Genomic DNA, 13,733 nt, shown 5'->3' with positions numbered 1-13,733 from the left:
TTCCTTTTATCTTTCTGATAAACTTAAATAACTCTACTCAGCTCAATTAAATGCTGTAATAACAAAGAAAAATTCCTATATTTCTTTTTAATTAGAAATTTAAGTATTCTAATCGCATATAGGAAATTACTAGAAATTTAGAATAGAAAACGGGAGAGCACGGAACAAAAAGAAGTTAGCAAACAAAGCGCATGTCTCTTTTTTTCCTCCGAGGACTGGTAATTTTTCAGGCCATCACCGACCTTTAAAATCCAAAGAATTAATTTTAAATGACGGAATTAACGTTAAATAATAAAAAGCAATGCAGGTAAAATAAAATTTCAACCGCTAGAATTTGAAATACAGTGGTTTATTAAAACGTTGGGCGTGTTTTACTGCTTTTAATCATTGACGTGAGTGCGTGAAGCGCGGTGAATAATATGCTGCGAGAGGAAAAGAGACAGGGATATAGCCTCAGGTCTGAGCTAAGGAATTAAAGGCGTAGCCATTTTGATTTTGACGAATATTGACATACGTCTAGTAGTCTAGACAGAAAGTCATTTGTTACAGTTGAGGTGACATGTAAACACGAGAAAAATCGGGGAAAAATACGGAAGTAGCATGTTTTAATAATTACGCGCTTTTATTTTCGGTCTTTTTTCGTTTTTACGTAAATTTACGACGCCGTTTCACGTGGAAGCCCGTAAAGTGGTTGTTTTTGTTTGGCTTTATCGGCTATAACCTTGCAAATAGGCGATCGTCGATTATTTTGGGCCCGGTTTTTTCAAATGTTTTTCCGTGACAGAAAAGTGGGCCCAGCTCCCATCAGAGGATTCTCCTTGGATTCCCAAATAATGTAAGTATCGAAAACTGACAAATTCCAGGACTTTACCAGCCTTTAACGTGTTGAACTACATGCGTACATTTGTGCATAATGATTTTCTCCATTCATTAACACTTGTGTCATAGTAAATACTCGTAAATTGATATGCCCTTCGGTGTTTTTTCAATTTGTTAACACTTGAGATGTTTTGTGTGAATTTACGTTTTGTCAATACTTGGAGTTGCAATGTATCCTACGTGATGGTTTAAGTAAAAAGTAGTTAGTATGAAAACACTAATTGAAACTGGAAATAGAATTAGAAATCACATTTTAAAAGTGCTAAACGTTACGGTTTTGATTACATTAACTTACCGTGCATAAACTTATACATTTGCTCAGATAGTGTACTGAAAATTGAAAGAAAAAATGGGTAAATTTTGAGTATTTAAAGACCCTGTATATAGGTTTGTCACTATATATATATGAAGTTTCTGGAAAGGGGTCTTCCTGATCAAAAATGTTCAATTTTCTGCACACTCTAGTAGGAGGATTCACAAACTCTTTTTTACTGGGACCCAAAGGAAAGTAAACATAACAACCGGAGTCATGAAAATAAAGCTAATGTCCGCATTTGTTAGAAAAAGTAAATGAATAATAGATACAGCGCAATGAAGCATATATTTTAGCTAAAGAAATGCTTGTATAGTCATATGTAATATAGTACATGTGTGTTGAAAATTTCTAATGCAAGCCTGTTATTGGTTTTTGCCACTACTATCTCTGTATATTTCTCTGTTGTTTTTGAAAGACATACTAAAAGAAATTTCAAGTATCTGGGGACACCCTATATATCAAAATCACCAGGTACATAATATTCAAATTCAACACAGACAAACAAGATTTTTTTCTAAATGCCACAATAGTGTGAAAATGGTAAGTTGACATGTCTTAGAGTTTAATCTGTGGATTTCATCCAACTTGTCAAAAGTAATGCCTAAAAGGGTGACAAATGATAATTTCGAGCAAAGTTCAGAGCTTTTGAAGCTAGATCAAACTCAGTTATTAGTGTTGAAAACAATTGTTTTAGTAAATATAAAGGGATTTTTCAGCCATTTTCAAAAAGGAAAAAAGTATCTTTTGCTATCATGTTGAATCTTAATATCCACTTGTCAGTATTAGGCTTTTTCAGAAAAAACTTGGGTTACTCTCACTTAATCAAATAACTGTTGGTAACCTCAGATTACTTAGTTCTGTACACTTGAAATATGAAGGAAATTAAAGAAAAAGATAATCCAGAGTTTCCTTGTTCTTTGAGTTAACCCAATTAATTCTCTGAAAGAGCCTAAAATAAAGGGAATTTTCTGCCTTTAAAGCAGCATATATGCTAAAAATGTTGCGCCAAAGAAAACCCAATTTTTATTTTAAATATTGGGGAAATTAAAAAATTAAGTCTCCTCCAAAAACACCCAGTTCCTTATAGATACTCCACAGGTTTCTTATCTCAAAGTAAATTCTAAATTACGCATATTTGACTTAATTTAATCGACCCCGTATTTCTTATGGTTTATAAGATCCTCATACATTTCCGCGAATTTGTAGCGCTATGTATAAGTGTATTGATAAGTGACAATTTTTGCTAAATTTAAGAAGTTTCTTGGTCATGTTAATATAGGTCTGTTTCAACAGAAAGAGAAAAAACGAGGGTCCCCTAGTTGATATTTCGTGCTACAGAGAAAGAAGTCAAGGCTTTACATTTATCAGAACTTGAAAGAACCGCTTTTTTGATTGTATGAAGCAGACTTTGTGAGAGAATTTCTATGGCCATTTTCTCTGTGCCATATTCTCCATATGTTCACATTTCTCTGGATTCACCTGGATGGGTTTTTTGCCAGAAAATTATTAAATTCGGTGTGTCTTAGTCTACGTCTTTTTTACTAGAGCTGCGTCCTATTAATTGCCTTTAAAGTTTGCTAAACTAAAATTTTGTACAATCACCAGAGAAAGCATTTCACTTGCTTTCGGTTGGAGTACTATTGCTCTGGATTAAAACCCATTTTTCTACGCATTTATAAAAAGTGCTTGAAAACCAACCCCTTGAGATTGGATTTTCTGCTTGTGGAAACTCGTTAAATTTTAGTAAAAAGGACCGAAGGCCAAGAAACTGCCTTCTCATCACAACAATTTCCAATTCCGGGAACCAAGAATAAATAACTTGACTATACTATCTTGGAAACTGTAGCTTTGTGGGATGGCGTTCTGGGTATTTCCCGCAGCTCCAATATATAATTGCAAAAACGCCTTTCATCTTATCAGTAGTTTTGTGTTTAAGTCTTCCATGTAAGAACGTTCCATCTTCTTGTGAAAAAGCCGGAAACCCTTTTTCTCCGTTCGTTGAGCGAGGCGTCGCGGTGGCTGCGTTTCCGGAACGACGCCGACGCCGCTGCATCGTCCCGCTGCATCCAGAAAATCTTGCAAATCCTGGATAACTGGGGAAATATACTTACTTTACATTTTAAGAGGATTTCGCCTTAATGTTTCACATACATGTGGGTGTGCATTTATGCACCTGAATTTCGTTTTTTTCCCAGGCAGTAGCGCATAAGAGTGAAGGAGAATTTTATAGTTGGCGATCTCCTTTGAATGTGTGAAACTCATACATAGACTCGAGAGAGAAAGAGAGAGATAGGAAAACGAGGAAATTATGACATTTTAATGCAGAGTTCGTACGCGAGTCGTACGTCTCTCACGGGGGTATATTCAAATGATCGCTGCTAAGTAGCTATAAAGATTGCAGACGCGTACTCTTGGGCTGTGATATAAAGAAAACAGACATGTTTATACATAATGGGCAGAGGCGTAGAGCTAGCGAGGTTTCGTCACTTCTAGAGACACCCCCACACTTAACAAAGGGAAAAATTCCAAATCCAAGTTCACAGAAAGCGTGCAAAAAATAAAGCGATGATAATTAATTGATTTGATTTTTGACATTGTCTGCAATTTTGCCAGTATCACGTGGCACGTCATAAAAAGATTATTTGAGATAATAAAAGAGGAAAACGTGACGTCAGCCAGTATACCCGATTTCAATATCTATTGAAAAATCGCATTTTCCGAGTTTTTAATTTGCTATTCAGAAGTGTCCGATTGCGCAAAATATGGTGCTCCCGAAAACTCCCCAGCACAGTTATTTACTGCGTCTATTTTAATAATCGCAGGATTGACACTAAAAAGAGTCATTTCGATGCAATTCGTCTCTCAAATTTCCGACCGCCGAACAGTTGGTTGTTTCCCTCTTTTGAATCAGCAGTCCCTTGTCTTTTTAACATTCGATATTCGCAAGCTCAAATTTGTTCCTCGCACCAAGGGCGAATGCAAAGGTTTATTATAGAAAGGGGTTTCGATTTTAAATCATCATCCTATTCCTGCAGTAGTATCACAGCAATTGACTTAGATCTCTCTACCATATTTACCCAAATATTTTGGAATATTGCAGGTAAAAATTAACTTTCAGATGACTCCGTCGTGCCCTACTAAAGGGTGATTTCACCATTCATGTTGTAGTCGGAGGTTTGATGGAAATCGCAAATTACTTAATAGGCGCTTTACGTGTACGGGCACCACCTATTGCGAGGTTTTTTTTCAGTTCACCCGTTAGTACTGGCGCGCGTTGTTTGCTCTTTCAACCATAATTTATTTTTCGAACACTTTTATGGCCCCGTCTTGTGTATATTCGCTTAATATTTCATGTATAAACATTTTAAATTCACTTAGAAGCTGCAGTAAAAGAATTTATTGAGTTTGCGGATTAAGAAGCTCAAGGGATCGTAAAACCAGTATCTCAGAATATGAGTTTAGCCATTGACGTATGATTAGGGACTGGAGGTTCTGGAACAAATTATTTTTATGCAAATTACTCCCTCGGCTCAGGTGAAAAATTCATATTGAATCGAATTTTTTTTTAAATGCGAGGAGGAGCTTTAAGGGCTTTTTAAGAATGGTGAGTAGGTATGCAGAAACCCACCATTCCGGCAGCTCCGCCTCTGACTTCCAATGAAGTCCCTCACTATTCGTTCAAATATAATTTAGTAGGTAGTTAATTTCGGTAAGTAAAAGGGTAATTTAGATTAGATAAAAGGCGTTATTTTATCCCATTCCGGGATCTGTTTTATCGGATTACGAGAACGCTACCTAGCTTTATAATTGCTTAATTGGTCATATAGGTCGGCCTCAATAAGCCCAGTAAAAAGCGATAAATACGGCTAATTTATTGGTAGTTTTATAGTTTCGGTGGTAGAGTAACAACGCACCAAAAATGTGACTTTATTAATGGATTTATTTTTCTGCACATACGTCAATGGGTGGAATTCCTGGTACTTTTCAAAAGGGCAAAACAGTAACGCTGTCCTCCAAATGAATCAAATTAAAAGAGCTCTCGTGCCATTTTAGATAACAACGGCTCCACTGAACTCTTCATAAACCCTTCAAAAAAGCGGGCCGGGGAAACAAAAAGGACGTCCTTACGAGACGTCTTTCGAGTCAGAAAAGGACGAGTCGAGGGTGATTACGGCCAAGTGTCACCCCGGGAGAGATTCCGGAGTGCAATAATTGCGAGATCCTCCTCACCCCGCTTCCATGGCTCGGATGAATTAAACATGCCAGAGTGCAGAGGAACATGGGCGGGTGGATTAGGTGCCTTTTTCAGGCGCTGAAAGATCAGTTTCTAGATAATTTTAAACATGGAATATCTCTTTATAAGTTGCCCAGAATCAATTGATTACACGAACTAAATCTTTGTTTACAGTATCTTGACTGAAATTCCGACATGTCACACCAACAAAATGCCCCATCTATCAGGACTCCGGGAAAACGTATTTCGATATTTTTTAGCGACTTGAGAGATAATTAATTTTTTGTCAATAGTGATTGGTCACAAAATTTCATTCGCTAATTTCATTGGATGAAACATTTTCGTTCTCACTCTCACATATTCTTATCGAAACAGAACTCTGACGTAACACTGTTTTTTTAAAGGGTTTGAATTCTTTGTTAACTTCAGCATTTTATAGCCTAAATTTCTTAAGCGTTTTTCATGTGAAATAAAATAAAAATTTCGCGAAAAACATATTAATTTACTCTAGAACTTGAATATTCTGCATTCAAGTTAAGAAAATGCCGTTTAGTCAGCCGAAAGTGCGTCAAAATGGTCCTGGAAAATGGGTCAAACTTCCCAGAATTGGAGAAAAACTAAAACTTGATTGTCATTGAAAAAATTCCTGTTAGATAGGTAAATATACACTATTAGATTTAATTATCGTTTGGTCTACGTTCTCTCTCTACTGGCCACGGTCCTGTCCGCAATTTCCATCTTTCAGTCCATCGAGACCATTCAGCGTCGAGTTGCAACGTTCATGTTTTTTCCACTCCTTTTCGTCCCTGCTTTTATAATTTCCAATCGAAATTTTCCTGGTGGACCCGCGTGTTTTTTATCTTTACGAAGGGAAGATTTATTTAAGACTTTCGCTGCGTTTGCATCATGCAATGGAACTTTTTTTGCGTTCGACTAAAGGCGTTATTTACAAATTCAAATCAGCTTTTATTTTCCCGGAATTAGGCAAGAATCCGTTTTAGCGCAAACAGGCAATTATAATATCGTTAGGGTGGAAATCCACTAGCCAAATTCGCTGAATTTAATTTAAAGAAGCTTCCCTTAACGGGCCCCAGCATTAAATTATAGCCCTTTAGCCTCTTTTGCGCTGTCTAGTAATGACTTTAATTGCCTTTATAGAATACTTAGGTTTTTTAAATTTTCTTTCAACTTACATTTCCCTCAATTTCACAAATATTTAGAGCAACCTTTGGCCCGGGCTTTTTTTAATACCCAAGGGGTTACCGAGAAAACTCCTTTCTTACACCCCATTCGAGTTTCTGATTAAAGTATTCGATGTTCAAGGGAAAGCGGCTCAAGCACATCGGCCGAACAATCATATTATCATTAAGAACCGATTCGGGATTAAATTAGTTAAATTAAACTGAAAGATGAATTTTAATGGGTTGGAAAAAATCCGGAAAAACTGCTCCTTCATATATTTGTCTTCAGGTTACATTGACTGATCTCAGCCCCACATTGTTCATGATACACTTATCGTGGAAAACAAATTTTTCTCAATGCCATACAGAATATTAAAAAAAATGATACGCGAAATTGTTCCTTTTTTGGTAATTGTTCAAAAAACGAAAATCCACCACACATATCTCAAGATATCGAACAAAGCCAGTAAATAACATAACGGCCGTGGGTCCATAGCCAAAGATACATAGTATGACGTAATTCGAATGTACACGACGTTGCCAAACTATCATATTTTTCCTTATATATTCGAAGTTTTTCCTGTGTTTGTAGGTAAGGTCCACGTCTAAATTCCTAAGCAATCAGCGCCGGCACGATGCTAAGCGTACCGGCGCCCGCTGTTCCAGTACCCCCCTTGGGCGATCCAGTAACACACCCCGCTGCGGTGCCTCAAGCGGGATTTTCCCCCCCTGACACAGATCAGGGCCAGTTTGAGGCCGACAAAAGGGCCGTATACAAGTAATTTTTAAATATATTTTTTTTGCAGAAATCTAACAGAAAACTCTTTTAGGCATCCACTGTTCCCACTCTTAGCACTCCTCTTCGAACGATGCGAACTGGCTACGCAATCTTCAGAGCCCCAATCTAGTGACGCTTTTAATATGGACATACAGGCGTTCGTTCAGCATCAGGAGAGGGATAGGAAACCTTTTTTAGCCAATGAACCAGAAATTGACGGACTGGTAAGCAAAAATATTCTCTCCATGTAACGTGTTTGTCTAACTTATATTTCAGATGATAAAAGCCATACAAGTGTTACGGATACACCTTTTAGAGTTAGAAAAAGTCCAGGAACTATGTAAAGACTTTTGTAACAGATACATCACATGTCTGAAAGGCAAAATGCAGTCCGAAAACCTACTTAGATCTGATTATCCGCAAGGTATCCGCAGTCAATACAAATACGCGTAGTAATATCCACTCTTATCCGCTTCTTCTTTTTTAGATATGCTGGGAAATAGCATTTTAACTGGCATAGAATCAAACAACAATAGTATGATGTCGCACGGCAACTCGGAAAGCGGCTCGGCCTCAAATAGCCCTGTGCAATATTCAATTAGTCCTCATGCGGTGAGTAACAATATATGGATGATCGTAGGTGTTGATTGTCCTTTTTGTTTCTTAGGGAATGCTGACTCAGCAACCGCCCCCTTTGGATAGGCCGCCGGGGACTCCATTGGAAAATCCTCAATATGCGATGCCTCATTACGGAGGTCCGACGCCTCCTTTGCAGCAGCAACAGCCTCAAATGCCGGCGCAGCCGTCTCCGGTACCCCCAGTTGCCGAAAGTCTAGTCGTTCACGGATCTACACCTTTATCGCAAATTGGTATGTTGCCCTTTGTCTTCATGATTGATAGTGAATTGAAATTTGTTTTAGGTGCTCATTTATGTCAGCCCGTAGGAGCTCCCCCTTCGGACAGCTCAGGGCCGTTGTCTCCCGCTCCCACTACCCCTGGGGGAAGCAACGACGACTGCGACAGCGATTTTTCGCGAGGCGGCAAAAAACAAAAACGAGGGGTCCTGCCAAAACACGCCACTAGTGTAATGCGATCGTGGCTTTTTCAACATTTAGTGGTAAGTCAAGTCACTGCAAAGAATGTAAATAAAATATCGCCCAAACAGAGTCTTTAAATGTGCCTCACGCCAAATGCATATGAATGTTACCCTATAGCATCCGTATCCTACTGAAGACGAAAAACGGCACATCGCCGCTCAAACTAACCTGACGTTGCTACAAGTGAACAATTGGTTCATCAACGCCCGTAGACGCATCCTGCAACCTATGCTAGACGCAAGCACCCCTGCAGGTCAGGAAAGTGGACAGGCGAACTCTCCCGGTGGCGCCAGTAAAAAGAAGAAAAGCCAGAACAACAACCGAAGGTTTTGGCCGCAAGAATTCGGAAATATGCAGGCGAATTTAGAAAGCGGTAAATGGTTCTTTCAGATTAAGATTAAATTAATAAAAGCAATCTGTTACTATTAAAAAAAAATCTTTTGGTGGTTGTTTAGGGATGCTGTCGAGTTCCGAAGATGAAGGAGATTCCTACAGTAGCGACGAAGAGGGCGGAGGTTTGATTATAGACGCACCCCAAAATGCCGGAGAAGTAACCCAAAATGGTCATCAACCGGACAGTTTGGCTGTTTTCGGCAACGGAGAACCGGAAGCTGCCAGGCAATAAACCATTCCATCAAACACCGTGTTATGTTCCTTTTTGGTGAGTCTGCTTACTTTCCATTCGGTCAGTTGTTATGGTCGAAATGTGCAGGTAAAAGTGCAGCCTATGCGTTTGAATTTGTTTTGCTCGTTTGAGTGAATAGATTCAAGCGAGTATTACGCTCATCAGGCTGAATCTATTAGAACTTTTCCAGTTTTCTCTGTGTTATTAAGGCGTGATATAATTTTTTGTATTCATCGATGATTTTTTGAACGGCAGCTCAAAAGTCTGAAAGATAAAGTTTCATAACTGACGTAATAAGTAAAAAACTTTATGTTATAAATCATATGGATTCCCATGCTGCAATTGTTTTAATTTCTTTACGTATTTCCACAGCTTCCGATGTTTTTCTTAATGTAATTTTTACGCGAAAATAAGCCAAAAATCCAGTGGCAACTTTCACTTATAATTAATTTGATTGTTATAAGTTCAAAACGCCGCCACCGTCTTTATTCCTTAAAAAAAAAAACAAATACCTGAACACTTCTTTGAAGTAGGTGCAATATTTAGTTTTTTGTACAGCCAAAACACACATCTTATGATCTCAAATTTAAACATCTCTATTTATTTCTTCAACATTTTATTATTATTTCAATTATAAACTGAGCTGCCTTTCAATTATTTTTATGTGTTCGCTTGAAACATGTATACGTAATATATACCTCAATAGTACCACGGGGTGCGGATTTGGACAAAAATTAAAGCGAAATACAACTCGCATATTTCCTGTATTTTCTACATTAGTGTTAATATCACGCATAAGTTGAGTGAATCAAAATATGCTTTCTTTTGTTGAAAGTAACCAAAAACTGTACATGTCCATTGTCCAAACATGGCAGCCCCGATATAATGTTATGTTCGTCAAAGTGTATACGTTGAAATTGACATATACAAGTTTAAAGAAATATATGATCGCCCGTTATTTACTTAAGCAACAACATCGAAAAATCTAAGTTTAAGACTGTTCTTATACTGGGTGTTTGTGAATTTTGGTGCCATAATGAAATGAGTAATAGATCATTTAACAATAATATCACATTGTTTGATAAACTAATATTCGAAAATTTGTGATTTATTAATGAACTGTTTCTAAAAGCATTTTATTTTTAGTTCCATGAACGTTAATTCAGATATTTAAAAAAAAATGTACACCACAGTCCTTCGTCAAAAAAAAATCCTGGAGTCCTTGATGAGTTTGGAAAAAAGTTTTCTCGACTTTTCCTACTATAACTATGAGTCACCATTTATCATGAAAAATCCTAATAGTGGTAATATTAATAGTTTGTAAAGCCATATTCGAACTTTTATTACCAACTAAAGGAGAAAAGATTAAAAACATCTAAAATTTTGTCAGTGTTAACTTTTTCAGTGTATAAAATAATATGCCTATAACAAGGCTGTTTGCCGAAGTCGATCAGGCTTTCGTTTTCTGATGATTAGACAGATTGTTTCTTTGCAATTTCAATTTTTACTTTAAACAAAATATCTGTATTCTTACGGGGTGTTCCAGAATAGACCACTAGAGCACATCAAAAGCTAACCCTTATTCGCTCTATTCAATCCCACTCAAAATCACAGTCTGAATCTAATTGGGCTATATATGAGCATGTAAAATACGTGAAACACTAGTACTTTACATACTTTACAATAACAAATCACATTCTATATGCTTTAGTTCTGTCACTTTTTTTCTAATATATATTTTTTTTGGTTTTGAAAACGATGATACATTTGTTACTGAAATGGTGTCAAGGGGTTTAGTCCGAGCCCTTAGTAAAGGTGTCCATTATTATGTTTAACTGAAGAATAGTTACAATTCCACCGCTTAAACAACTTCTATTTGTGTGTCAGTGGTTATTCCCAAATACAATGTTAAAAAATAATATTTCGTGATCCACACGTAACGCCGTCGACAAATCTCAGAACACTGCCGCCGCTGCGTTACACCTCTTTCAAGGTAAAGCAAATCCTTCACAAGTGAAAATACATATTGCATCACCGGTGCTCCTGGACTCTCGAAAACTGAACTGCTCTCTACGTAAAATATTGCATTCTTCCACAAAGGAAATTATTCGTTTCTTCATGAATTTTTCTATAATATTATTCAACATATCCGGACGCAGCACTTGCACGAAGGGAGCTAATCGTAGCCTTGAGTTCCTCAATATTGCCAGAAAGAAAGGAAATATGGCACGGACATTCCTTGGTTTTCCCCTTGATCTGTTAACGACACGATACGCTTCTGCTGCAAATTGTCCGATTGTAGTACCAGTACATCACTTTAGTATTCCCCTTTATGATCAGCGATGAGCTTTCACGTAATTACCAGAGAGTACGATATTCGCAAAGAATTTTGCAATATGGGAAAGATGTAAATTTTTAGCCGATATATTATTGCCGTGCAATCCACGGTTTCTTGTTGTTTTTCTATTTTAAGTTCCGTACGGGAAAGAGGCACACAAATATGCCGGCAAAATGCTCTGATATACATCAGTCGTCATTGCTCAGTTCGTCTTTGAACAGAATTGAGAGAACCTGTATCGCAATTCTTCCTCGAAAACAATCTTCCTCAATACCCCACACTCTCAAAACGCTCATTAGTTATTCTAATCTTAGAATATAGAGCCTCGTGATCGGAGATTCCTGAGGGAATCCCATTGTTTCTCACAAATCTCTTATTGTTGTTTGTACGCATAGTGCAGTAAATTAATCTAGTAGAGAGGGAAGTTGTGTGTGAAGACCCATAACGGGTATTATTATTTGACAAGAAAAGAATCAATAAAGTTTGAAAACTATTTTTTTCTGCTTCTGAAGCTCGCTCCACAAAACTATGAGTCAGACAACGAAAAACTTTCGTAGAAACCAGTGAGCCTGAAAGAGACAGATATAATCAATTGATTAATTCACTTTTCGTGGATGTGTTAATTTTGCCACCACCTATGATGGTTTCAGGAGACCCAATTCATTGTGACACCACAATTAAGAAACACCCTGTAAACCCGAAATGCTTTTCTGCCTACAAGATTCTTAGAGAACAGACAACTGGATGTTTAAAAACGTATATAGGTAAATTTTATTTGTGAACCTTTGGAAGTAGGTATGCCCGCGCTTTAATGTTAAAAAGAGAATGCTAAAACTGTTTTAAAATGCCCCCTTTCGAATATTCTTAAGTTGGTCTAGATGTAACTGAAACTACTTACCAGTCAAATTATTATTCTTTGTAAAGTAGGTTTAAGGTCTTTGTGAGGATGTGCCCTTGAGCTGGTGTACCCAAACCCCCTCCCCTCCCAGTTATATTTATAGGAGCGTTACATATAATTTATTTATTTACCAGTGTTGAAGTATACGTTGAATAAATGTGATTTATAGATTAGTTCTTACTTACCTAATTAGTGTATACGATAAAATAGTACAAATATTTTCAAAATAGCGCTTAATATTATATACAGGCATTCCGGAGGGACGTTTTGGGTAGACCGGGCCTTCGGCACTGGAAACCAGTATACTAACTGCAACTCATATACGTAAAGAAAACAGCATTACAATAAATAGTTGTTAAGGAGTAATATTACAAAGCGAACGTGAACTTTCCATCCATAGTGTTACTACGTCTAGTTGAGTATCATAATTTACCTTCATAGTAGACATTCCACAGATTTTTGTAAAGATTAGCCTTCAGTAGACTTAATAGAGATCTGTGTTTCAGCTTATTACGATTTATCTTCCAGTATACGTAAACCTATAGTGTTAAACTCCCTGTATATAGTATATTAGTATAATGTACCGCGTGTTTCAAGCACGTCACCAGCTTGCAAATAATTAATATTAATTAATAATCGACATAGGGTTTACCCTCCAATACGAAGACGTCTCTACCACTATTTTTGTTTTTTTTTAAACGGGTTATTGCCATTTTTAATCGGTTATTGATAATTGTTGTATACGTTTATTTTGCTATGTCAGTCTGTGATATACCTAATTGAAAAATGGCTCGTCTCAAGTCAGTAATAGGAGTGATTTCCAGTATACCTAGTTTTAAAGAGGGTGTTTTTTTTGTGCGGAAAAAAAAACATCTTAAGCGCTTGTAAATTCGTGGTGTTAAGTAAGTTTGTAGCTTCGTGTAACTAATGCGCTGAAGAATACTCATTTTTTTAATTTCCGATCAGTTTTGCGGAACGATACCACTATAGGATACGCGCAGATTGTGGCAATTTATTATTGTAGTTGCTAAGGTTGGGTTGTCGAATGACAAAGATCCCAGTGAAAATTTGCCGAAGTTCGGTAATGCAAATTGTGGAATTTCTGGTTGAAGAAAAGCAATGTTTAGTCAAAAAAATCTCCCATTGTGTGTCTCTCTTTGAGCGTTAAAAAGTCGTCGCTGGATCATCTAAAACGAGGCAAAAAAAGAAATATTTTTTCTTATCGCAATATTGTTAGTTGGCTACGTGTATCTTTAAGTATTATTGTATGATAATAAAACAATCTGAATAAAACGCCTGTTTTTCTTTAGGTAATACAATTACGGAAATATATTAAAAATCATATTTAAAAACTAAACATAATAACTTTTCCATAAAAAAATAACAG

General features: G+C 36.9%; 1 protein-coding gene across 1 annotated transcript; it reads left to right on the top strand.

Annotated features, from left to right (window-relative positions):
* The first annotated feature begins 464 nt into the window (after positions 1-464).
* On the top strand, positions 465-13,639 carry LOC136419562 (homeobox protein PKNOX2-like). Its single transcript, XM_066406016.1, has 9 exons — positions 465-835; positions 7,203-7,388; positions 7,441-7,612; positions 7,665-7,812; positions 7,876-8,000; positions 8,056-8,257; positions 8,309-8,505; positions 8,603-8,858; positions 8,941-13,639. The coding sequence occupies exons 2-9, from the start codon at positions 7,246-7,248 to the stop codon at positions 9,108-9,110; spliced, it is 1,413 nt and encodes a 470-aa protein (XP_066262113.1). The 5' UTR covers positions 465-835; positions 7,203-7,245; the 3' UTR covers positions 9,111-13,639.
* Positions 13,640-13,733: the final 94 nt, after the last annotated feature.

Source organism: Euwallacea similis, chromosome 2, assembly GCF_039881205.1.
Source record: "Euwallacea similis isolate ESF13 chromosome 2, ESF131.1, whole genome shotgun sequence".
In the NCBI taxonomy this organism is placed as follows: Eukaryota; Metazoa; Arthropoda; class Insecta; order Coleoptera; family Curculionidae; genus Euwallacea; species Euwallacea similis.
This window is presented reverse-complemented; position numbering and strand designations above follow the sequence as displayed.